The sequence below is a fragment of the Vulpes vulpes genome, chromosome 6, assembly GCF_048418805.1.
Source record: "Vulpes vulpes isolate BD-2025 chromosome 6, VulVul3, whole genome shotgun sequence".
Lineage (NCBI taxonomy): Eukaryota > Metazoa > Chordata > Mammalia > Carnivora > Canidae > Vulpes > Vulpes vulpes.
In genome coordinates, this window is record NC_132785.1 from 120,499,180 (window position 1) to 120,526,766 (window position 27,587).

General features: G+C 41.8%; 1 protein-coding gene across 3 annotated transcripts in view; it reads right to left on the bottom strand.

Moving 5' to 3' along the window:
• Positions 1-3,388, bottom strand: part of EML5 (EMAP like 5) — a 184,102-nt gene extending 180,714 nt beyond the window's left edge. For all 3 annotated transcript variants that reach the window (XM_072762201.1, XM_072762199.1, XM_072762200.1), the window contains exon 1: positions 2,929-3,388. In XM_072762201.1, the coding sequence (XP_072618302.1) occupies positions 2,929-3,125 (197 nt within the window). In that variant the 5' untranslated portion in view covers positions 3,126-3,388. The remainder of the gene's footprint in view (positions 1-2,928) is intronic.
• Between the last annotated feature and the right edge of the window lie 24,199 nt (positions 3,389-27,587).

A 27,587-nucleotide genomic window follows, 5' to 3' on the forward strand; every position in this document is an offset into this window, starting at 1 on the left:
TGCCCCAGTTCAGGTCTTGATCTTAGCACAGGTCTTGATCTGAGGGTTGAGTTCAAGCCCCACCTAGTGTGGAGTCTACGAAAAGAAAAGAAAAGAAAAGAAAAGAAAAGAAAAGAAAAGAAAAGAAAAGAAAAAGGAAAGAAAAAGAAAAGAAAATTTCAAGTTATTGCATCCTTTGGAAAGGCAATTGGGAAAAGTTTAAAAATATACACCAAGCCATAGATGTACATCTTGTGCTAAAACTGGTAGTCTAGAATTTTATAATTTATTTTATAATTTAAACCTGTAATAAACACTTAATAGCTTGAGAATTTTATCAGTGTAACTGGAGACACAGGAAAAAAAAAAAAAGAAAAATTGATCCTAAAATTCCTGTATTATTTCTGACACTGAAACAAATTTCTACATAAATCTGTAGTACTGCAATAAATATAATTAAAGGATAAATTACTAGAGAAGTATATATAGATATGCGGCAAAAAGACGACAACTACAAGCAATGAAGATAAAATGATAAGACAAATGGCCCCTAGTAGTGTCATACTAGATGTAGTAAGATGATAGAACTGGTAAGCAAATGACAGACTGGTCATGATTCAGTCTTTACAATCAATACAATATTTATATTTTCAAAACCTAAGGACAACCATCTGTTCATTCTGGAATAATCTTAGCCCCAGACTAAGTCATTTGACCAATAAACTCTATATAATTTTCAATCAAATATGGAAACAAAACATGATAAAAACAGTGTTGACTTTTTATTACTAAAGTTAACATTACATCAACATTGTTTTCCACCACATATCACATTTATAAGTATTACATTTTTTGCCGTGATATAATCGGAATGTTCCCAGAGTAGTTTCTATACTTACATTTCAAACACTGAGTTGAAAAAAATTGAAAGGCTTGCAAATATTATCTATTTCACAAACAAGAATGATTTGTGTCATTACTGTTTGAATTAAAATTTCCAGGGCCCTTTCACCGAGTTTTAAGTTATAATCGCAGTACGGTATTAAATATTTGCCACCGGTTTCATGATGCTACATGATTCATATTTCACTACCCCATTCCAATTTTTTGGGAAACCTTTTTGTTATAAATTATTTTAAGGATGAATCACTTGCATAAAATCATAAGCATGTATTCAATTATGGCAAAAATTAGTTTGTCATTTTGAGACATATGTATGGGCTGTGCAACTATATACACCAAAAGAAGACAAAAGCATTACTTTCCTTACCATTTAGTGAAACACAATTACAAAAATTCAAGCAGTGTGACATATAATACAGCTTTAACTGCTGCTGGAAGAACAAAACATAATTTACCCCATCAAATAAATCATATCTAGTTTCTGCTCTCAATTACCGAGGGGTAAAAACAAATACAAATGCACCTCGAGAAGACTTCAAAATCCTTCAGTCTACCCCACCTACTGAACTCAACCCAGCAAACTGAGTATCTGGAAGAAGGCTTCAGTCAAGGCGGCTTCAACTAAGTAAAAACTATACTTCTCTGTACCATAGGAGACCTAACACAAGGAAAAGAAAAGAAAAACTGGAAACAATTAAGCAAAAAGACAAAGGACGGGGTAAGTTCTACTCTTGGGGTGAGTAACAACCAATGAACAAAAACACCACTTCATTTCCTATTCCACAATCTCAAATTGTGGTCTCCTCATCTTTAACTCCATCTTGCTCTACCTTTAGGTCTCCTTTTCCTTCTTAGGGGACCACAGCTGTACAGAGATGCCAACGAGAAGAACAACTTTGTTATTTACAGAATTCAAGTACCAGAGCATCTTGCCTACAAGATATCAAACCAAGATACTGGCTTTGAAGTGCCCAATTTGAATCTTGTGGACCATAAATAAGGGAGTAAAACTGAGCAACCAAGTCAGATCATGGAATCTGTTAAAAAAAAAAAACACACAAAAGAAAACAACAACAAAACAGAAGCAGCACACACACATTCTCAAAATGTTTCTGAATACAGTCTCCTTCTGTCAAGGACAACAATGTTGTGTTTGAAGTATAATCAGTGGCCTAGAATAATTGCTGCAGCTTTTAACTTTGTCAAAAAAAAAAAAAAAAAAAAAAAAAAAGTTCTGCTGCGGAATCCCTGGGTGGCCCAGCGGTTTAGCACCTGCCTTTAGCCCAGGGCGTGATGCTGGAGACCCAGGATCGAGTCCCGCGTCGTGCTCCCTGCATGGAGCCTGCTTCTCCCTCTGCCTGTGTCTCTGCCTCTCTCTCTCTCTCTGTGTCTCTCATAAATAAATAAAAATCTTAAAAAAAAAAAAAAAAGTTCTGCAGAGACACTGATTGGAAATCACTGTTCAAACACACCGCTCACTAAAACGTAAACAAGCATTGACACCGATTTTAACGATAACGCCTGAGGAAGAATTAAAATGCAAAATAATAATAACTTAAATAAAACCCAACTTATTTAGGAGTAGAGAACACGAGAGAAGCGGAAATCGGTGGAATCGCCTTCGGCTGCCTCCTCAGCGTGAGCCCCTACCAAGTGAGGGCGGCCCGGGTGTCTTCCCCTCGCGCCCCGCCACGGGAGGCGGCGGAACCTGAACTCGTTCCGCCGGCGGCGAAGGGTCGCCCGCTCCCGGCCGCCGTGAAGAACCCGGTGAACGAGAAATCTGCGGCGGGATTTAAGGGCATAAACTGCTACCGAGGGGGCCTCCGCGCCGGTCGCCGTAGATGTGAAGAGGGACCGAGGGGCGCGCAGCCCTGAGAGACCCAACGGGTGTCGCCAGGGCGGCTCCGGGACCCGACGCGGGCGGGCGCCGTGTGGGGCGAGGCCCCCGCCGCCCCCGCCGCCGCCGCCGCCCCCGCGAGCCGCCCGCAGGCCGCGCCCCCGCGAGCCGCCGCCCCCGCGAGCCGCCGCCGCCGCCGCCGCCCGTACCTGATGATGTCGTCGCTGTGGCCCCGGTAGAACTTCTGCCGGTGCTCCCGCGGGCTGTACACCACGCCGACGCCCGCCACGAAGTACACGATCTCCTTGGCCGCCGTGTAGTAGAGGTTGTTGCGGCACTGGTGGCCCCGGTAGCCGTACACCCACTCGAGCCGCAGGTGGCAGTTCGGGGCGCTCCGGGCCGCCATGTCGGGGCGCCCACCCCGCCGCTCCGGCTCGGGCGAAGCAAGCACCCCCCGCGGGCGGGCGGCCGGGCGGCCGGGACTCCCCGCCTGCCGCGTCCTCTAAGCCGCGCCGCGCAGGTGCATGTCGCGTCTTGTGGCCGCCGCCGCCGCCGCCGCCGCCGCCTCAGCCCACGGGCGGGAGGAGAGCCCTCGCCTCGCGGAACATGCCGAGGGCCTCGGGCGCCGCCGGCCGTCAAGTGGGGCGCCGCGCACCCCGCGCCCGCCGCGGCTGCTCTCCGCCGCCCCGCAGCGCCCCGGCTGGGAGCCGAGCGAGCCGAGCCGAGCCGAGCCGAGCGACGCCCCGCCCCCCGCCTCCTCGCCTCAGCTCGCGGCCCCCGTCACCCGCGGCGTTCGCGCCCGGCCGCGGCCTCGTCCCTCGTCCCTCGTCCCTCAGCCCCGCCGGCCCGCGCCGCGCGCCCCCGAGCGCAGAGAAGCAGCCGGCGCGGCCCCGCGCGGCCCCGCCCCCAGCCGCGTCGCCGCCGCCGCCCGCGCCCGTTTGGCCCCGCCCCTCGCCGGCCGGGGACGCTGAGGGCGCCGCGGGGACGCTGAGGGCGCGGGGGCGCCGCCGGGGTCGCGCTCCCCCGAGACCCGGCCGGTCCTGTCGGCCCTGCCGGGCGTCCCCCGCTGCCCTCAAGCGCTGAGCTCTCCCGGAGCCGCCCAGCCCCGAGCGCACCCTTGGCGGACCCCCCCCCCCCCGCTCCCCAGCGCACCCTTGGCGGACCCCCACCCCCGCCCCAGCGCACCCTTGGCGAGGACCCCTCCACACCCACCGCACCCTTGGCGGAACCCCCCCCCGCCCCAGCGCACCCTTAGGGGACCCTTGGCTGACCCTTGGCGGACCCCCCCCCCCGCGCCCCAGCGCACCCTTGGCGGAACCCCCCCGCCCCAGCGCACCCTTGGCGGGGACCCCTCCACACCCACCGCACCCTTGGCGGAACCCCCCCCCCCCGCCCCAGCGCACCCTTAGGGGACCCTTGGCTGACCCTTGGCGGAACCCCCCGACCCCAGCGCACCCTTGGCGGAACACCCCCCCCCCCGCCCCACCGCACCCTTAGGGGACCCTTGGCTGACCCTTGGCGGAACCCCCCCCCCGCCCCAGCGCACCCTTGGCGGAACCCCACCCCCCCCCCCCGCCCCAGCGCACCCTTGGCGCAACCACCCCCCCCCGCCCCAGCGCACCCTTGGCGGAACCCCTCCGCCCTAGCGCACCCTTGGTGGGGACCCCTCCAAACCCACCGCACCCTTGGCGGAACCCCCCCCGCCCCAGCGCACCCTTGGCGGAACCCCCCACTCTGGCCTCAGCGGACCCTTGGCTGACCCTTGGCGGAACCCCCCGACCCCAGCGCACCCTTGGCGGAACACCTCCCCCTCCCCCCCGCCCCAGCAGACCCTTGGCGGACCCCACCCCCCGCCCCAGCAGACCCTTGGCGGAACCCCACCCCCCGCCCCAGCACACCCTTGGTGGAACACCCAACCCCCCGCCCCAGCGCACCCTCGGCGGACACCCCCCCCCCCCACCGCCCAGAGCGCACCCTTGGCGGAACACCGTTCCCCCCACCCCCACCCCAGCGCACCCTTGGCGGAACACCCCCTCCTCACCGCCTCCCGCCCGCCCACCTCCTGCTGCAGGAAGGAGTCGGGGAAGCACCTGGCTGTCTCCCGAGGCCTCCATCCAGACCGACCGGGGCTCCGGTGTTTGTGCCTCGGAGAGTCCAGACCAGGATGCTAATCTCATGTTTTCCCGGATACTTCGTGTATGTTTCTTGCTGCTTCATACTGCTCACTATACCAGACATTGGAGATAAAACCTGACCTTTTTTTTTTTTTAAGATTTTATTTATTTATTCATAAGAGACAGAGAGGCAGAGGGAGAAGCAGGCTCCATGCAGGGAGCTGGATGCGGGTCTCTATCCTAGGACCCGGGGATCACTCCTTGAGCATGAAGGCAGATGCTCAACCACTGAGCCCCCCAGGTGCTCCCTTTGTGCAGGTGAGGTTAAAGCGGGGGCAGACTGTAGGATGTAGATCACAAGATGGCAGCCGGGGCTGATTTCATAATAAATAGCTATGGTACCTGAGTTTATTATTATTTTTAAAAATACTATTCGAATACCAATAAACTGTTGATATTTCTTGCATTGTAATAATGGTGAACTGAGATGGCTTGAGTATCGTGATCCTGGAGAATGTGCCTGAAAGAAACAAAATTACTGGGAGCAATGAATTCCTCACCGTGACAGTTTTGCTCCTACTCAGTTTTCTAAGTGCCCTCCTTTCTCACAGGGTTATGCTAAGGTTTACCAATATCTGTAAAAATCATTAGAAATCCATATTTTTATTTATTTTTTAGGTATGCTCCATGCCCAGCATGGAGCCCAATGTGGGGCCTGAAGTCTGGCCCCTAAGGTCAAGACCTGAGCTGAGATCAAGAGTCAGATGCTCAACAGACTGAGCCACCCAGGTGCCCCTGAAAACCATATTTTAAAAAGTTGTAGTTGCAGGATGATAGCCATGAAGTTTATAACATAAAAATACTCATAAAACACTAACGTGAGTCCTCCCTGCCTAAAAAATCAGTTTTGGGGCACCTGGATGGCTCAGTCAGTTAAGCATCTGCCTTGGACTCAGGTTTTGTTTTTTTGTTTGTTTTGCTTTGTTTTAAGATTTTATTTATTCATGAGAGACAGAGAGGCAGAGGGAGAAGCAGGCTCCATGCGGGGAGTGGAATGTGGGACTCCATCCTGGGACTCTAGGATCACACCCTAGGCGGAAGGCACTCAACGGTTGAGCCACCCAGGCGTCCCTGGACTCAGGTGTTGATCCCCGGGGGTCCTGGGATAGAGCCCTTCATTGGGCTCCCTGATCAGTTGGGGAGCCTGCTTTTTCCCTCTCCCTCTGCCCCTCTCCCCCTGCATGTGCAAACATGCACTTGCTCTCTGTCTCCCATCAAATGAATTAAAAAAAAAAAAAATTCGTAAAAAATAAATCAGTTTTGGTTTCCCTAGGAAATACCAAAACTTGGAAATCTGACAAAAACTACAGTAAACTTGTATCCTTTCAAGAAATGGGTCCCCACAAAGGTGTTGTTTTCTATAGGAAACCCATACGTTGGAATGGGTGTTACCCAGTCTCTACTTCCTCAAAGATGCAGAATACCTTTCTGCCTCCTGCTTGTGATTTTTAGTCTACAGGTGGGGAAGGGCCGTCTCAGAGCAAGGCATTTACATAAATGTCATGAAGAGTAAACTCTGAAGGTGCAAACAGATTTGGTGAACACTAGAAAGGCTGAAAGTAAAAATCAAATCCACTGTACATAATCATCTAAACAGAGTAGCCAGGAACTATGATGCAGGAAGAAAGTGAGTGTAAGGACTTCATAAAGTTTCTAAGCTTTCACACATCCTCAAACCTATTATGTTTGCTATTCCCAGAGTGATTAGCCATAAAACTTTTATAATGAAAAGGGCCCTTGTCCTAATTTCTAGGAGCAGCCGAGAATTAGAAGGGGGTGGTGAGCAAGATTGGGGAAAACATGCCCCACTCCACAGCTTGTGTTTGACTCAGGATAACAACAATTTCAGGAGAAAAGAATTCAGATTGAGCACTTGCTAAAAGGAAAAGAGAACCGAGGCCTAAGAAGTGGCTCTGAAGCCATGAAAAGGCCTGTGTGTGGGGTTCTTTGAACAAAGGCATGTATATTTTCTCTTTGTCACCTGTATTTTTTAAGATTCTTATTTATTCATGAGACACAGAAAGACGGAGAAGTAGGCTCCCTACAGGGAGCCTGATGTGGGCCTCAATCCCAGGACCTGGGGATCACGACCTGAGCCAAAGGCAGACGCTCAACCATTGAATTACCCAGGCATGGCCCTGTATTTGTTTGTCTTTTTCTCAAGAATCTGTTTGCTAACTCACTAGTGAGTTCCCTGAAAACCCCTGGTAAGAAAAAGAAAAACTTGATGATTACTTAAATTTAAGCAGTAAACTTAGAAAAGATGAAATATTTTATTGCCATATATTAAGGGTATATTAATTGCTAGTTACATGTAATTTTTATGAGGCATAGAATGGTGAAGAATAAGAAATAGTCTTTTCTGTTTCAGATTTTTCAGTACAATGTCTTCTGAATCCCATGATACATATTGAAACACTCATATTAATAACAGATTTAAATAATTTATTTTTCCATTATCATATTTTCCATTACAATTTTTAATGACCCAAGGGTGGAGTGTGAAGCAAAAACATGCTTAATTACAGCATCCTCAACCGACAAAGACCAAAAGAGATGAGACACAAAGGTGGCTAAAAAATGAAGCATTCATGAATATTATAGGAAAAACCCCAAACCTTATTAGTTCTTCCCCTTACACTTTTACATAACCTGTTATTACTAATATCACATCAGGAAGCTTAATCAAGATTTTACTACTAGATGATATTCCACCATCTTTGCAAGTAGTGCAAATAAGGATGCAGGAGAAAGACCCCCAAAGTTCTACATGTCAACAGGTGGACATTTGTGAGACACTTTAAATAAAAGTTCCAGTACCCTTTGATAATCTATACCAAGAAACTCGAGTTCCTAATATGGAGTTTTATATTCCAGGCATTTAAAATATTTCCAGAATTCAAATAAATAACATTTGCTGGCCATGGATTTTGGTTACCCTCAGGTCTGTGAAAGAAATACAAAGCCAAGTATATAAAATATAAAAGCCAAAATTTATATTAAGTCTAGCTAGCTAATTCAACCAGCTTATAAACTGTAATAGTATTTTAATAAGCTCTCCATAAATATATTTCTTGTAACTATACTTTCAATTAGCCTGTTTTATTTACCGAGCTTAACATGACTCCTGGCACTAACAGGGGAGGTGTTCTATACATACTTGTCAGCTACTATATATAAAAGAGAATACTTGTGTAGTCACAGCAGGATTCCTTTTAGTTTTATCTTTTTTTCTTTTTTAGAGAGAGAGAGCAGGAGCAGGTGTGTGGGAGGAACAGAGGGAAAGGAAGAAAGACTCTTAAGCAGGCTCCATGCTCAGCACGGAGCCCCATGCTGGGCTCCATCCCATGACCCTACAATCATGACCTGAGCTGAAATCAAGAGTCAGTTGCTCAACCAACTGAGGCACCTGGGCACCTCCTCTTAGTTTTTTCTGGAATAGTTGAAACTTTTGAAAAATTAAACATTTTTCTGATCCCCCATACTGTATTAGAACTTCTTGTTCTTGGTTGTACGTGACAGAAACCCACTACAATGGCTTAAGATAAAAAGAGAATTTTTTAAAAGAATTTATTATTATTTTTTTTTATGATAGTCACACAGAGAGAGAGAGAGAGAGAGAGGCAGAGACATAGGCAGAGGGAGAAGCAGGCTCCATGCACCAGGAGCCCGACGTGGGATTCAATCCCGGGTTTCCAGGATCGCGCCCTGGGCCAAAGGCAGGTGCCAAACCGCTGGGCCACCCAGGGATCCCTAAAAAGAGAATTTGAATGCCACATAGAACTGAAACTAAAGCTGGCATCCTAGGACCCAAGTGAGGTTTTCAGAACCAGGTCATCAGTTCTATTTTCCTTTGGGTTGACTCCATTGCCAGACAAGCAAAATAGCTGCCAACAGCTCCAGTTCTACATCATATTCTCTTAGAAAATCCCTATGGAAAGAACTTTTTTCCCCCCAGCGATTCCACTGGAAACTCCTAGACTTCAGCCCTGTTGGCTCTGATTGCCTGAGTTTAGATATGAGCCCACCCTCAGATCCATAGGGGGTGCCAGGTGCTCTAAAACCAAGGGAAGGGAGAGTGGGAGAGGGGGTGATGCTCCCAAGGAAAACGGAAGTGATATTACCAAAATAAGAAGGAATGGAAGCCAGCAGTGGCTACTGAGGGTTGACTTGGATGCTTTAGTATTAGCCAACCTCTATTGCGTAACTCAATACATATACAATCTAATTTTTTGAAAAGTAACAGGTGTTTGCTAAATAAATGCAGCCCTAAGACAAAACTTCTAACCAGTTTGCCACCCAAATATCCTCCTCTGAAAAGAATTCTACAGCTAGCCCCAGATGCCAGGCAAACCAAAGCAACAGATGTTGTCCATCAGTAACCATATTTTCCAGTGCCTGTTAGATTTCACCAAAAGCATCTAGAAACTGGTATATGATTTAGGTAAAAGAAGTCGCAAACCAAGTTGTCTTCTCTACTTCTATACATCTTGCCATCTTCTTTTTCTGTATTGACATCAGTATTCCTCCATGTAGGCAGATTGGAAAGTTAGGCAGTTGTGTTTACTTCCTCGCTGTTTCTCACTTTCCATATCCAATTACCAACTCCGTTTGACTCTATTTTAGAAATATTCCTGAACTCCATCCCCATCTCTACATCCACACCCTCTATCCATTGTCGTAGTTCAGTTCAAATTCTAATGATCCATTCCCTAGATTCTGCAGCCCAAGTTATCTGTAAAAATCATAGATCGAATCATACTGTTCCTATTCCAAGAAATTTTTCTAGAAGCAGTTTAGGCATCCCGAGCCTTGAAATGTTCTTATGCTTTGACTCACGAATTTCTCAGCTAGTTACCTGTCATACTGTAATAATAAAAAGTGCAGATCAAGGCACATGTACCAAAATATTTACTATGGCATAATTTAAAATGATAAAACTAAGGAAACCTAACTGTCCAACCATAGAGAAAACTTTAAGAAAATAGATTCAGCCCATATGAAAAACATAAAACCATGAAAACTAGGGTGCTCGGGTGGCTCAGTCGGTTAAGCACCTGACTCTTGATTTTGGCTCAGGTCACAATCTCAGGATCCTGGGATCCAGTCCTGCATTGGGCTCCCTGCTCAGTGGGGAGTCTGCTTTTCCCTCTCCCCCCCCCCACCTGCTCGTTCTCTCAAATGAATAAATACATTCTTAAAATATTTTTTAAAAACCATGGAAATTGGGCAGTCCCAGTGGCTCAACAGTTTAGCGCCACCTTCAGCCAGGGCCTGATCCTGGGGACCCCAGATGGAGTCCCATGTCGGGTTTCCTGCATGGAGCCTGCTTCTCCCTCTGCCTGTGTCTCTGTCTCTGTCTCTCTCTCTCTCTCTCTCTCTCTCTGTATCTCTCATGAATAAATAAATAAAATCTTTTAAAAAAACCCATGGAAATAAGGTTTTCAAATAAATTTTGGCAACATCAAAATTTCTCATAATAGGAGATTTAAATAATTTTTAAATCAGGATTTTAAAAATGTAGAGTAAAAAGGAAGGAGGAAGGATTTATTTGTCCAGCTCCCTCCTCTCCCATTGGTTAAATTTCCTCCATGGGGAATTGGAGTTAATGCCCACACTTCCAGGTTGCATCATCCAGCTTCTGTGATCTCTGGGCTATGGGCTCCCTGAGGCCCAATTCCCACAGAGTAATGCAAAGAGGGCCTGATGGCAATTACCCACACAGTGAGTTTCATTAAGGAAAAAAATTTCAACTAAGGTCAGAGAACCTAAGTCTTTTATAATGGGCAGTAAGCCTCTTTGACTCATGTTCACAAGGGAGGAGGCATCATCTTTATTCTCCTAGACAATAAATAAACCTGCCTTTTCCCAGAAAGAAACACTAGCTTTATCTTCCAAGGTTGTTCACCCACAAACATCTTTGAGAAGACAGTCTGGAACAAAGGCAGTTGGTGCCTCAGCAAACAAGATGTACACAAACACAGGAGACCCATGGAACATTGTCTCCTAACATAGATCCTACTGGCAGCAGCCAAGTGCTTACTTCCTGAGTGCAAATGTTACCAAACTGTGATCAACACGTAAAATATATTTCTGCAAAAACTGAGAATATTGACTTAAGCAGGTAATGCACCGTATTATTGTCAGAGACAAAGCTAGACCCTTTTTCTAGAGTAAAAGACAAATTTTATTCAGTAATACTATTGCAATAGGGAAGATGGTCCAGTGGTCATTGAACTCAACTTCCCTGAAACAAAAGGATAGAGATTTTTTAAAAGGCTGGGTGTGCGGGTGCCTGGGTGGCTCAGTCGGTTAAGTGTCTACCTTTGGCTCAGGTAATGATCCCAGGGTCCGAGGATTGAGCCCCTCATTGGGCTCCCTGTTCACCCGGGAGTCTGCTTCTCTCTTTCCCTCTGTCTCTGTGCATGTGCTCTCTCTCTTTCTCTCAAATAAATAAATTAAAAAAAAAAAAAAAAAGGCTGGGTGTGCTAAGGAAAAGGCAGGGTGTTAAGAAGCATTAGTCCACATGATTGGAACACTTGGATTTGTTAATTGAAGCTTATCTGGAGGAGAAATAAACTTCTATCTTTATGAGAGGAGCAGTGGTACACGTTGAAGCAAGGCAGACACCAAAATTAGGCCCTTACCCTCATTTAGCATTTATCACGTGGAATTTTAGGAAATTGTTTATTTATACAGATGCAAGGACTGAGGGTGAGAGTTATCTCCCTGAAGTTTTGCATTTCAAAGAGAGAGCTCTCCAGTCCTTCAGGAAATAGTTTTAGGACACAGATTTACATCTCAAAGGGCAGAAAACGGATTTATAATTGCAAGCTTTCTAAAGTAACTGCTCTGAGAGGGAGTTCACAGTCCTCTTATGAGGTTTTGGTTAGAACAAACTGGTAAATTATGCAGGCAGCGTTGAGCTTTCTCAGGCAGGCATTTTAAGGGAGCTGGGGTAAATCTAGGATCATGGTCTTAAGCTACTAAAGCCATGCTAAAATTTGTCAAGTCTCTTAGTGCAGAGGTTTGGATGGAGTTGTTACATGCCAAGCGTTCTGTGGTGCTCAGTACAGCAGTTGCATAATTAGCTACCAGTAGGAAGTAAGAAACATTTTAATATCAATCTAATAAAATATGAAACAGTTTTGCTCAATGAACTTCTAATAGAACACCTTCAAGGCCCTAAGATGCTTGCACAAATACTGAGAGATGTTATTGTATAGTGTAGTAGTGATCACTCTGTAATTATTGTTGACTTGTTTCAAGCTACTTCATGTTCGTAATGCCTTCAAATAGATCACCAAAACTTCTACTATTTGAAAGCACGCCACAAAAAGAAAAAGGTTAAGAACCACCACCATAATCATTCCTAAACATAAATTGAGCGCCCACGTGTGAATCACTGGGGTCTGTATATGGAGGAGTAATCAAGGAAAATGAACCTGCAGTCTGTGCCTTGAAATATTTATGCTTGAAGGAAGAAAACAAGAAAAAGACATAAGTGCCTTTAAAAACAAGTGAAAATATATATAAACAAGTGAATTAAATATAAATATATGCACATTTTAATAGAACTAAGTATCGTATCTTAAAAATTACAAAATAATTATATATAAAAGTTTTAGTTTATTCATGACAGACACACACAGAGAGAGGCAGAGGCATAGGCAGAGAGAGAAGCAGGCTCCATGCAGGGAGCCTGATGCAGGACTCGGTCCTGGGACTCTGGTATCATACCCTGGGGCAAAGGCAGGCGCTCAACCGCTGAACCACCCAGGCATCCCACAAAATAACTTTAGAGTAAACATGCTTTTACTAAGAGACTTTATTGAATTATTTGATCATTAGCATCTACAATGTATTTTTAAAATAATGTAGGAACGATAAGAGACAAAAGTAGATTTCCTATAGGTTGTGCAAAAAATAATAAACTTAAGTACAAGTTTTTTTTCTTTTTTTTATTTATGAGAAGATAAGTCTTAAGCAGATTTTGATGTAGGAGGATATTTCCTGGAGAGGCAACGACAGTCTAGTTGTAGATAGTACAGTTCCAGAAAAAGGATATATGATAATTGGAGCTAAAAGAAGATAATGCCAGGATGTATAAAAGACAAGACAGTAGTAAAATACCATATATATTTCAAAGTCACAGAATTTACTATCCTAGGAAAGTATTTTAATCAAATAAAACATTATATCTAAGCAATATCTTTCGTTTTGTTATATTTATTTTTATTTTGTTCTATGCACCCTATAAGCATTCAACAAATATCTGATTTACATATTTTGTAGCACTTTCAAACTAAATATACTTGTAATAAATGTTTCTGAATACAGATTTGCTCATAATTTTTAAATATAATGCCATGTCTTTAAATGTGACTCCCTAAGTTAATTTAAAATTTCTTTTGAATTACAACTTATACCCATCTAATACAGTGTAGAGAGGTCACTTGCCAGTGCCCGTTCTATAATCAAATACAAAATATTGGCATATCATTGAGTAGTTCAAACGTTATTTACTTTCTTATTTGTGATCCCTTCTGGCACACTCTGGCTTATCTTCAAAAACTCAAAGGTTTTAATATGTAAAACACAAATATTGTAGGATCTCAACTGTATATTGCTTAAATATTATTTTTTTGCAAATCAAATTACAGTTACTCCCTCTACCAAGCACCAACACTAAATTAAAGTTCTCCAGTAGCTTCCCACTGCTTTAAATAAAGACTAAATCCTTAACCAGCCCAAGAAACCCAGCATGGTGTGGCTCCTATCTCTCCAATTTCATTTCATACCCTCTTCCCACTCACTGGCCTCCTGCCACCCTGGTCTTGTTTTCTTTTGTTTCCAAGAACAGGCCAAATTACCCTGCCATGGGGACTTTTTATATGCTGATCCTTCGGTGCTGGGAGTGTGGTCTTCCGCTTGGTCCTGTGGCTGATTGACTGGTACTCTGTCGCCATTCCTGCCAATACTTCCGGAAGAGGCTACTCTTTCTCATACACTCTTATAAAAACCAGGACTCTTAATATTTATCAAAGTTGTAATTTGATATCTACTTGTATAATCCATTAATGTCAGCCTCCCCAGCAGCCAGAAGCTCCTTGAGGGCTTTCGTGAGAAAGACATCAGAGCAAGAGCAGAGCAGGAGAATAGAAAATGACCCCTTTTGTGGTGCAGGCACACAGGCCTGATCAGTGGTCACCTGCTTCTGGGGACAGGCATTCTGCCCACTGATGCGGAGCATGGGATTCAGACAAGGATCCCTGCTGAGAGGAGTAGTTACAAAATCCATCAGCCCTTAGGCAGCCCCAGGAAATCCTCTTGGGCCCAGGAATACCATATAAATAGTAACACAAAGCCAAGTCTGATCCTGCTGGGCTGGGAACAGACCACTCCGGCTCGCAGCCCCCTCCCCAGACAAGACAAAACAGAGATACAAGGTAGCATTTGACTGTCATGGGGAGAGGGCAGGGGTGCTAAGAAAGCCTAACTGCCAAAGCCCCGACTCACAGACTGGCCTAAGCCTGAGAGTCTGGACAAAAAAGGACCCAGGACATCTTCCCATTCTCACAACAAGCTTCAGAGTAACAAGCCTCTGGAATACTACTCAGCCATAAAAAAAGAAAGAAAGAAAGAAAGAAAGAAAGAAAGAAAGAAAGAAAGAAAGAAAGAAAGAAAGAAAGAAAGAAAGAGAAAGGGAGAAAGAGAGAAAGAAAGAAAGAAAGAAAGAAAGAAAAAGAAATCTAACCATTTACAAAGACATGGATGGGACTAGAGGGTATGATGCTAAGTGAAAAAAGTTGATCAGAGAAAGACAATTATATGATCTCACTCAAATGTGGAATTTAAGAAACAAAACAGGATCAGAGGGGAAGAGAGGAAAAAATAAAACAAGACAAAATCAGAGAGGGAGACAAACCGTAAAAGACTCTTAATCATAGGAAACAAATTGAGGGTTTCTGGAGGGGAAGGGATGGGGAGATGGGGTGACTGGGTAATGAACATTTTTTTTTTAAAGATTTTATTTATTCATGAGAGACACAGAAAGAGAGGCAGAGATATAGACAGAGGAAGAAGCAGGCTCCCTGCAGGTAGATGCAGGACTTGACTCCAGGACTCCTGGATCATGACCTGAGCCAAAGGCAGATGCTCAAGCACTGAGCCACCCAGATGCCCCTGGGTAATGGACATTAAGGAGGGCATTAGGCATGTTCTGTTACAATCTTGCAGAATCTACTGAAAACAGGTGGTGAAGCAAGGGGAAATTACCATAGATACAGTACCAGTACCATTATTTAAAATCTACAAACCTTATTCAAATTTTGGCCATTATCCAATTAATGTCCTTTTTAGGAAAAACTTAAAAATTTTAAGAGCTGATTCAGGATTCTATTCACATGTTGTGTTTTAGTTTCCATGTCTCTTTTAATCTGGGAAATTTTCTGGGTCTGTCTTTATCTTCCATCATTTTGACATTTTGAAGGATGCAGATGATTCTGTAGAATGTTCTTCAGTTGGGTTTGTTGGATGTTTTTTCCTCATTATTAGATTCATGTCATACGTTGTTGGCAGTAATACAAAAAGCAATGTTGTGTCTGTCTTAGTACATCATATCCAGGGGCAGATGAGATCTATTTTTCCCATTATTGGTTATATTAACTTTGGTCAGTCACTTAAGTCAGTGCCTACCAAGTCTCTCCACTATAAAGTTGCAATTAATTAATTACTATCTTGGAAATTAGAAAATTCTAATATAAAATCTTGATTCATAAGCATACAAAAATAAATTGATAATTAGTATTTGTAGTTTGGTTCACATAATCTTTCAAGGTATGCTGTTCAGGAGAGGTGTTTGAGGGATGATAAAAAGTTACAAACTACTGACAGAAATATTGTTATTTTTGACCTCTGATTGATAAAAATGCATGTGACAATATCTTTGGTCTGTTCGTGATATTCATTAAAGTCTATAGAGAATTTTCTATGAATGCTTAGAATAAAAACCTCCTTCTTAAGAGTAAATGACTGTTCAAAGAATAGTCAGCTAGTTTATTATACACTGAAAACATTTTTTAAAAGGTCACATTGAAGGATTTTGGACATTGGCACACCTTTATTTTTTTAAGGGTTTATTCATTTATTTTATTTTTTTAAAAGATTTTATTTATTCATGAGAGACACACACAGAGAGAGAGAGAGGCAGAGACACAGGCAGAGGGAGAAGCAGGCTCCATGCAGGGAGCCTGACATGGGACTCGATCCCGGGTCTCCAGGATCAGGCCCTGGGCTGAAGGCAGGCACTAAACCGCTGAGCCACCCGGGCTGCCCCTTATTCATTTATTTTAGAAAGAATGAGAGCAAGGGGAGGGGCAGAAGGACTGAGAGAGAATCCTCAAGCAGACTTCACACCTGGCGCAGAGCTTAGTGCAGGGCTCAATCCTCTAACCCCAAGATCATGACCTCTACCAAAATCAAGAGTCACTTAGCCAGCTGAGCCACCCAGGTGCTCTTGAACACTGGCACATCTTAATAAATATTCTTTTCTGCAAATTAACTTTTGTTGTTGAAATTTTTAAACCTTTTTCTATTAATTTTTAAATATCAGATAATACACGCTCCCGTAAATAAAATCTAATTATGGAAAGCAAACATTATGAATATCTTATAATTTATGTTGATCCATATTCTAACAGGGATGACACAGTGACAGGACTCTTGGAAGACTTCAAGAGAAATAGGTCCATTTAAATCATTATTCAAAGAGTTATTTGAGATATTTCCTCTTTCCTCCTGAGGGGGACTTGGGAAAAAATTCAAGATTAAGGGTGCCTGGGTGGCTCAGTTGGTTAAGTGTCTGCCTTCAGCTCAGGTCATGGTCCCAGGGTCCTGGGATTGAGCCCCACGTCAGGTCTCCCATCCCTCATGCTCTCTCTGTCTCTCAAATAAATAAATAAAAGCTTTTTAAAAAAATTTAAAATTAAAACTTCACCAAATTTGAACAATAATTTAGAGCTTTAGCCTAAGAGTAGAGAAACAAGCAGAGAGTGGAATGAGTGTCTAGACAGAAGGGGGAAAACTCTTAACAATTTTGAAGTTAGATTCTAACATTTATCTCTAAGAAAAGCAGCATTAACATAACATTGCTGCAGAAAGCAGCAGTCAATTAAGAAAGCACACATGCAATATGCTCATTTCACAAAAGGGTTGTGGAATAGTCCCCCCAAAAGCAATCATTTGGCTAATTAATAATCCTTCTCAAAACAGGAATTAAACAGAAAAAAACTGAATTAAAATAATTCAATGGCATTGATTGATTTCTTTGGTAGACAATAAGTGAACTTGAGTTGGGTTCCAATGAACCGACCAATCAAAAAGAAGATCAACATCTCCAAAGGTATTATATACTACTTATTATTACATTGTTGTGGTTGTTGTTATCAGACACGATGAGGAAAGTTTCAAACAGTGCCACACACACATATTGGTAATACATCTACATGAAACTCTGTGCCATAGAATGAAAGTCCAGATTGGTTAAACATCATCATGTAATGGGCCTTCTGGAATAACAATATCACACAAATAAAAAATGGGATGGGTTAAGTTTGGATTCAGAAAAAGTATTAGAAATAAAATATTCTGTGACAGGAAGAGAACATGGGATGGCTCTCAACTCCATAACCATCAATTGAGGGGTTTATAGCTTTTGAAGACAATACACCTTTAAGAAAGCTTAGGAAATTTACTGTTAAATCATTGACATCATTTGATACAGTATCATTATTTTTCTGATAGCTATTGCTTCATATCTTGTGAAATATTGTGTAGACAAATTATAATGGATATTGAACCAACATGATCATAGTGTCTTACTGCATGTAACAGAAATGTAAAACTAGTTTTATGTTCATATTTTATTTAAATAAAAATTAATTGTCTTCCTTTTGTGTCAGTGGCTTAATGTATAGCAGATAAAGCGATAAAAAAAATGCGTGTTAGCTTTGAGTCTTTCCAAATGTTGAATGTTTTTTTTTTTCAAATGTTGAATGTTGTAATGCTCTGTTGTCTTGAAATTCCAATAACAAAAATCCCTGTGTTTTCATTTTGCACCAGGAAAATTATGTAACTAGTTTTGGTGGTCAGGGAAGATCACGCGAATAAGATAACATTTGATATGGAACATGAAGGAAGAGAGGAAGCAATTCACTTGGACATCTGGGAAAAGTGTGTTCCTGGTGGAGAAAAGAGTAAGTGCAAATAATCTGATATGTTTGATCCATTCAAAAAATAGCATAGAGACCCATGTGACTTGGGTACAATGGGCTAATGTAAGGTGGCATTAGGTAAAATCAAATCTTATCTAATGAGATGGGTAAGAGGGCATTATGAGTTAGCATTAAGAACTTTGGCTTAAAATTTTTATTTATTTATTTGAGAGACACACACAGAGCACACAAGCTGAGGGGAGAAGCAGAGGGAGAAGCAGATTCCCTGCTCAGCAGAGCTCAACATAGGGCTCGATCTCAGGATCTGAGCCCAAGGCGGCTGCTTAACTGACTGAGCCACCCAGGTGTCCCTGAACTTTGGCTTTTCAATCTGAGTGAGATGGCCAACACTGGAGGGGTTTTGAGGAAAGAAGTGACAAGATCTGACTTAGGATATTTTGAAAGGATCACTTTGGTGTGTTGAGTAGGGTCAATAAAGGGACAAAGACTAACACAAAGCTCCCAGGACCCTAAAGAAGTAACTGATACAAGAGATAAGGATAGTTGGGGCAAAGTGTTTTGGTAGAGGTGGGTTCTGGATCTATTTTTTTAAAAAGATTTTATTTATTTATTCATGAAAGACACAGAGAGAGAGAGAGGCAGAGACACAGGCAGAGGGAGAAGCAGGCTTCATGCAAGGAGCCCAGTGTGGGACTCGATCCTGAGGCCGCAGATCACGCCCAAGCCAGGGGTAGGTGCTCAACTGCTGAGCCAACCAGGCACCCCGGATCTATTTTTAAGACAGGACTAACACAGGATTCACTAATGAGTTTGGATGGGTATGTTTGAGAAGGAGAGGATAAGCATATACATAAGGCTTTGGGTCTAAGTAATGGGAAGGATGGATGTACCATTTTCTGAGATTGGAAGGACTTCAGAAAGACAGGCTGGGTAGTGCAGGGAGGAAATACCATGTTTATTATATGTTAAATCATCATGTATGTGTACCCATCTCTGGCTTTTCCATTCTGTTCTGCCAATCTCTTAAGAACCTATTCTACTATCACCTTGTTTGATTCTATAGCTTCAGTATACATTTTTGATATCTTGTAGGGCAAGACTGTCATTACTCTTTCTCAAACTTTTTGGGGGCTGTTCTTCCTGATGAATGTCAGATTCAACTATTCTAGTTATTGAAAATACACTGAATTTCTAGGTTAATTTGCAGAGAACCGAAACTTTCCACCATACAATCTTCCTGTCTAGGAACACGGTATTTGTTTAGGTTTCTTTTTTATATGCCTGTCAATAAAATTAGTAGTGTTCTTCATGTGGAACTTTTTCACATCTTGTTAATTTCATAGAAATAGGGACGCCTGGGTGGCTCAGCAGTTAAGCCTCTGCCTTGGTCTCAGGGTATGATCCTGGGGTCCTGGGATTGAGTTCCGCATCAGGCTCCCTGTGAGCCTTATTTTATTTAAATAAAATCTTAAAAAAATTTTTTTGTAGAAATATTCAAATTCCAATTATGGGAGAAAAAGATAAGTATGAAGATATTAACTTTGCTACAGTAACAAATGATCCAAGCATCTCAGTAGCTTACAATAACCAACATTTCTTCCAATTCACATTGGTTTTAGGCAGTTGTAGGTCAGCTACCGTGACATGGCTTGGCTGTACTTTGCTTTACATCTCTTCTTATTCTAGGTCTCAAGCTGAGGGAGCAGAGGGAAAAGAGCAAAGCCAACTACAACAACAGAAAGGCTCTTAAAGTTTTAGAACACGTAGTATACTTTTTCTGCTCATAATCTTTCGGTTACAGCAAGTCACATGGCCAGGTCCAATGTCAGTTGGGGCGAACTCAATGTCAAGTCACATGACAACAGTGAGTGAGGATGTTTAATCTTCTTGCAGGGGAAGAGTGAAGGAATAACTGGGGATAATAATACAATCTGCCACAAAATCCTGAAGGAAAAGGAGTCATGTAATGGAATTCAACACCCTAGTAATGCTTAGAACTTTAGAACTTCCAGAGTGGGGGCGCCTGAGTGGCTCAGTCAGTTAGTTAAGAGTCTGCCTTTGGTTCAGATTATGATCCTGGGGTCCTGAGATGGAGCCCAATATCAGGCTCCCTGCTCATTGGGGAGTTTGCTTTTCCCTCTCCCTTTGCCCTTCTCCCCTGCTTGTGTTCTCTCTCTCTCTTTCTCTCTCTTTGCTGTCTCAAATAAATAAACAAAATCTTAAAAAACAACAACAACAACAACAACTTCCAGAGTGAAGTGGACAATTTTTCAGGACATTGAGGAAGGGAAGGGGAAATGCTATTAAGTGTAAATATGACACTCTCACAAGAAGACATAATATATTCCACCATGAAGCTCTAAGCGTCGTCCTCTGCTCAGCGTCCAGTGGGGGTTCAGGGATGGGTGGTCCGGATGCAAGTGAGAGTAGTCAGTCTGCTGGACAGATGACCCTTCTGGACTCCCTCTTCATCATTTCTCTGCTAAATTTATCTAGTAATGAATACCATGAGGGTAGCTCTCTGCTGTTGACCTTAATGGCAAAGAGAGGGCTGAGGCCAGAGACTTAGAACAGAATGGGATAAAGAGGCAGAAGTTCTTGAGATGACAAGTTTCTGTTTGGTTTTATGAGAAGTATAGATATGATGCTCAATTAAACCAAGTGTTACTATTTATCAAGATATTAATCAATAGTTGGGCCTTTAAGCTCAAATAGTGACCGACAACTTGTATTATTTAGCATAGTATTATTGGAAAGAAAGCAATTCATTCAGCAAATATTTCTTTGAGAACATATTTTGTGCCAAGTGCTATTTTAGGCACTGTGGATACAGCCAAGTGTCAACCCTTGATGCTTGTGTTCTGGGGAATAGAGGGTAGGGGAAGACATAGATAACATATAGGTGCATACTTAGGAAATATCCTAAGTGGGACTAGGTACTATGAAGATAAAAGTAACAGGGAAATGATATGGGCTGGTTTGTAGGGAGGACCTCTTTAATGAAATGACTTATCAGCGAGGATCCTCATGAAGTGACGGAGTGAGTATATGGGGGAAGCATGTGGCTGTCAGCAAAGACTGCAAAATCCCCCTGCTAAGCCCAAAAACCAGCAAGGTGGCCAGTGTCACATGAGTGGAGTAAACAAGTCTATAAAGGGATGAGATAAGGTCAGAGAAGTAGCCAGGAGCTGCAGGACTTTTAAGTCTTGCTGCGGAATTTGGATGGTGGTAGTGGATCATTCTGGAACTTAATATTTTTAAAATGAGCAGTATGCTAGCCAAATCAAAGACACTTGCTCAATTGCCCTCCTATCATACATGTTATGTAAGTGTCCTTGTGATAGATCAGAGTAGAAGACAGGCATGTAATAACATGGCATGTACTGCATTTTAAAAATCTGTGCTTTTATTTCATATTTTTAAAATGTGAAGTGTATTGAAGTATAGTTGACACATCATGTTGCATTAGTTTCAAGTGTACAACATGCTGATTTGACAACTCTCTGTTACGCTATGCTTACAAATTTCACCACCATTCATCACCATACAGCACTATTTTAATACCATTGACTCTGTTCCCTATGCTCTACCTTTCATCCTTGTGACTGATTCATTCCATAACTGGAAGTCTATTTCCCACCCTCCTTCACTCATTTTGCACATCTCCTTACCCCTGCCCCCTTGGGCAACCATCAGTTTGTTCTCTGTATTTATGAGTCTGTTTCTGCTTATTTATTTGTTTTGTTTTATTAGCCCCACATAGAACTGAAATCATATGGTATTCGTCTTTCTCTGATTTATTTTATTTAACATAATATCTTCTAGGTTGATCCATGTTGCTGCAAATGGCAAGATCTTGTTCTTTTTAATGGCTGAGAAATATTCCATACATATATAACATTCCATTATATATATATATGAATATTATATGCACACCCTGGTTACTTCCACATCTCAGCTATTATAAAAAATGCTGCCATAAACATAGGGGTGCTTATATCTACTCAGATTAGTGTTTTCATTTTCTTTGGGTAAATACCCAGTAGTGGAATAACTGGATTGTATGATATTTCTATTTGTAATTTTCTGAGGAATCTTCATACTATTTTCCTCAGTGGTTATAACAATTTACTGTACTTTTATATTTTAAATATTTACACTATGATTCTTTATGTATAAATGTCACATGATATGTAGATTTTGCTTTGTTGTAGGTCATTTTTTCTGGTGAAAAGAATCCTGCCTATTTTTTTTTTATGAAGATTTTAAAGAATCTGTATGACACTTCATCAATGAATAGAAATAAGGTACTCTTTCATATCATGTCCAACCAGATGAGAACAAGATGGAGTCAGAAGTGGTTTTCCATCACATAAATAGAATTTTCGCCAAAAGAGTTCTAAGCCTACTTCAATTGTTGAAAATTAATTCATTTTCAGACTTCAAAATCTGATTTTCAGAGTACAAGAAGTTTGATGGGAAAAGCAATTGAATGTAATCAGCCTCTCTTTATGTGCTTGGTTTAGAATTGTTTAGGCTGTCATATGTGATATGAATCAAAGGGACTTGATAAATATTTCTAAGAACACCTAGATGGCTCACCTGAGTGGATGCATAATTGCTTGTGAAATTCAGACTGAAACAGGCAAATTTAGAATAAAAAGGAACGTTTAATAATTGTATTTTCACTTCCTTAAGATCTTTGCAAAATAACAGGTAATAGCTTCATTCAAGAGCCACAAGAAGAAAATAGATCCTGACAGATGGTCAGTAATTCGAGGTTAATATAATGCAACTCATGTGCAGAAATTGAGAAGCATTTTTTTTAAAATTTTCAAGGAAGTCACTGTTTTTATAGGCTTTTTTGATTTGGAGTTTACTATAGTAGGAACAGAGTATTAAGAGAATATTTCTCAGTAGGTTAGGAAAAATTATTGTTTAAGTATTTGAAATGCAGTAATATTGGATTGTGACTACCTTTATAGCATAAAATTTTCTGAACAACACTAAATAATAGTAGAACTAACATGTTTTATTCCAGATTTTACTGGGAATGCTTCTAAGGGTGTATCATTGAGTATGATGTTGGCCATGGTTTAGGATAGGTATATTAGTAGTTTACCAATAGTTGTAATCTCCTCTCCTAACCATGAAAGGAGAGAGCTCTATTAATCCCTGTACCCATAGCTTAGAAAGTGCCTGGTATACAGGTAGGCATTCAATAAATGCTTGGTGAGTAACAAATTATCAAGTATCAGAAGCTATGTGAAGTGTCATAGAAATTATCTGGAAAAAAAAAGCTTATTTGAGATCTTAAGAAAAATTTATCTAGGAATATTGGAATTTTACATATAAAAAGTATTAGAAAAAAATCCACTAGCTTAAAACAAATGAACTTTTTGACAATTTGTGCTACATACATACTTAAAAATGTGTAAAGGTCTTTACATTGACCATTTTAGAAAATAAAGACCAAATATCAGTTTGATAGTCTTTTAACCCTCTAAGGATTATCCCTTTTTAATTCTTTTTGTTTTTTTTTTTTAAAGATTTTATTTATCTATTCATGAGAGACACACAGAGAGAGAAAGAGGCAGAGACACAGGCAGAGGGAGAAGCAGGCTCCATGCAGGAAGCCTGATGTGGGACTCGATCCCAGGTCTCCAGGATCAGGCCCTGGGCTGAAGGCGGCGCTAAACCGCTGAGCCACTCGGGCTGCCCCCTTTTAAATTCTTTTTGAAAAGAATCTTCAGATTGTTTTAGGTAGACTATACTTATATAGACTAATCTTCAAAGGCTTTGGCATTTTAATGAAAACAAGTTACATAGCACTCAGTTTTGACATGGTTAGAATTAGTTCCCTAAGCATTTATATAGTTGCCAAAATGCATATTAAAACGTTAAATTATTTATTTCAAAGTATAAGTGTCAATTTTGAATTTGGTAGAGAAGTATTCATTGAACTTCCTTCAACGAAAATCTATGATATGTTTATTGCCATGCATCCACCAGGTGCTAGGCTTTTGGGAAGGGATGAATAACATTTAAGTCTACTAGGGAGACAAATATTATAATGTCATATTTTTATGTAAGGGAGGTATTGAGAGTATCTTGTAGACAGGTCTTTGGAGAATCAGTAGAGTTCTAATTGAGTTGAACTTTGGCTTGAATCTGTGCCAATCAGACAAAAGGCATGGGGGAAGGAGATAATACACTGCAGCTACGGGACAGCATGTGCAAAGGCATGGAATGCTGCAAGTACATGAAGTGTAGAGGGAATAGGGAGAAATTCAATGTGGATAGAGCATCTTGTACATTTGAAAAAACAGAAGGTGCACATTTGGTGGAGAGTGTGGGATCTTGACTCAACGTGAGTCCAAATCCTGGTTCTGCCACAAACTAGCTGGATGACTGAGCAAACAACTAAATCTAAGTCTCCATTCTTTCATCATAGAAGGGAGACAATGTAGTACCAAGCTTGCAGGGTTAGCGGGGAGAGTTAAGGGCATATATAGAACCTAATATTGTGTACCACCCACGGAGAGTAAGTGCTCAATAAGTGGTAGCCATTGTTATATTGATAAATAGATAAATCTGTTAGTGACTCCTACTTTAATATTGAGTAGTATTTGCTTATATATCACTGAGAATTGCTCGCTCTATGGCTTTTTTTTTTTAAACTTAAAAAGTAGAATAAGTCCCATGCTGGTACTAATAAAAAGCTCACTTTTTCAGTAGAGTCCAGAAGTATAAAAGTATCACTTCTCCTTGAGCCAAAAGACTGTAAACATGTTACTTCAGATCATATTCATTTTAGAAAAAAATTTCTACCCCAATATCTGTAGTTTATAAAACTACCAGTAGTAGAACTCTATAGCTTTAAAAAAGTCTTACAGAGTCTATTATATGGTAAACCACAATAAAAGTATAAAACTTCTATTAATTCAAGCATATGCATGTGGCTTTGCAAGTATTTTAAAATTATTTGCACGACTGTCTCTTCCTTGAAAGAATAACCTAATATTTGCTTGTCTGTTTCTTAGGTCTGATTCTCCCCTCAGCCAATTGCACTCAGATTTCTTTGCCTGTTCTCTCTTGACTCTGCTGAAACGACAGTGACAATTATTGTAAATAGATGACTAATGGCCACATCTGGTAATTTTTTTTTTTTTTTAGTTTCCATAATCTCTTATTAAAATTTAACATGATTGGGGGATCCCTGGGTGGCTCAGCAGCTCAGCGGTTTAGCGCCTGCCTTTGGCCCAGGGCTCGATCCTGGAGTCCCGGGATCGAGTTCTGGGATTGAGCCCCGTGTTGGGCTCCCAGCATGGAGTCTGCTTCTCTCTCTGCCTCTCTGTCTCTCTGTCTCTCTCTCTCTCTCTCTTTATGTCTATCATGAATAAATACATAAATAAATCTTTAAAAAAATAAAATAAAAAAGAATTTAACATGGTTGAACTGCTTCTTCTTTTTTGAAATTCTCTCTGTACTTTGGCTTCATGATGTCACACTAATCTGGTTTTCTCATATCTGGTTTCTTACATGTCAGATCATTCTTTCTTGGTATGTATTATCTTTCTTCTTTCATTACCTGTCTCCTTTTTTTCCCCTTTCTTTTTAAAATTAGTTTCAGAGGTAGAATTTAGGGATTTCATCAGTTGCATATATAACACCCAGTGCTCATGACATCAAGTGCCCTCCTTAATGCCCTATCACCCCATCCCTCTACCCACCTTCCCTCCAGAAACCCTGTTTGTTTCATAGAGTTCAGCATCTCTTATGGTTTGCCTCTCTCTCAACTTTCACCTTATTTTATTTTTCCTTCCCTTCCACTATGTTCTTCTGTTTTGTTTCTTAAATTCCATATATAAGTGAAATCATTTGGTATTTGTCTTTCTCCAACAGACTTATTTAACTTAGTATAATACCCTCTAGTTCCATCCACGTTGTTGCAAATGGCAAGATTTCATTCTTTTTGATGACTAAGAAATATCCCATTGTATATATGTACCACATCTTTATCCATTCATCTGTTGATGGACATCTGCATTACCTGTCTCTTAATGTTGGTGATCTGTAGCATTCTGTCTTTGGTTCTTTTCTTTTCTCATTCCACTAATTCTCCATGGGGAGTAATCTCATCCTCTCCATTGCCTTCTATGAGCAGATATATAATTATATGAGTCTCAAATTTTTTCTCTATTCCTGACCTCTTTCCACGCCCTCTTATATGCATCTATTTCCAGTTACTGACAGAGTACCTCCATTTGGCTGTCCCAGAGACAATAAAACTATGCCCCAGATTGTATTTAATCTCTTTTTTTCTTGATCCTTCTCCTTCACTCTGATCTTGATGACTGGCCCCCTCTATCCATATACTGACAACCTGGAAACCTAGGAATTAGACTAGCTTTCTCTCTTTCCTTAGCCAAATGCCCTCCACCTATCTAATCAGTGTCCAAGTCCTACTGATTTTATTTAACTTTTTTTTTTTGCCTCTTCTGTCCATGCACATTACTTCTAGCATCTTGTACCTTAACTATTTTTTTTTTTTAATTTATTTATGATAGTCACAGAGAGAGAGAGAGAGAGGCAGAAACACAGGCGGAAGGAGAAGCAGGCTCCATGCACCGGGAGCCCGATGTGGGATTCGATCCCGGGTCTCCAGGATCGCGCCCTGGGCCAAAGGCAGGCGCCAAACCGCTGCGCCACCCAGGGATCCCTACCTTAACTATTATAGTAGGATCCTAAGTGATCTTTCTGCCTTCACTATAAGCCGATTGAGTTGTTTTTATTCTCTGGTAAAAATTTCCCTGGTAGCTTTTCACTGAAGGTGAAGACTCCATTACGTGATGTTCCACACTCTTGATGATGTGGCTTCAGCCCACCTTCTCTTCTTTCTTTCCACACCTTCTTTCCTGATCACATGATTTCATGCTGTTGTGAAGCTTTTCCTGAGTTACTGACTGCAGAGCCCTTTGCCAACCACAGAGAAGAGGCACCCAGTCCTGTGCTTTCGCTTGTACTCTTGTCCTCTCAATAGGTATATCACGGCTCCCATCTTCTTTTATTATAGTTATTTGTTTACATGCATTATTCATTCTGTATCACTGGCATCTCATCATATGGATTCAAGAGAATTTTTTGCATAAATATCTTTTTTTTGAGAGAGAGAGAGTGAGAGAGTGTGAGTGAGAGCGAGAGTGAGAGTGAGGGAGAGAGAAGAGCACAAATGGGGGCAGGGAGGGGAGGTGCAGAAGGAGAGGGAGAAATAGGCTCCCTGCTGAACAGGGAGCCCAATGCGGGGCTGGACCCCAGGACCCTGAGATCATGACCTGGGTCAAAGGCAGATGCTTAACCAACTGAGCCACCAGGTGCCCCATAAATTTCAATAGATATTTATTATGCACTTTCTTAAGGAACTGGGGAAAAAAAAAAGAACCACCAGCAATTTCTTTG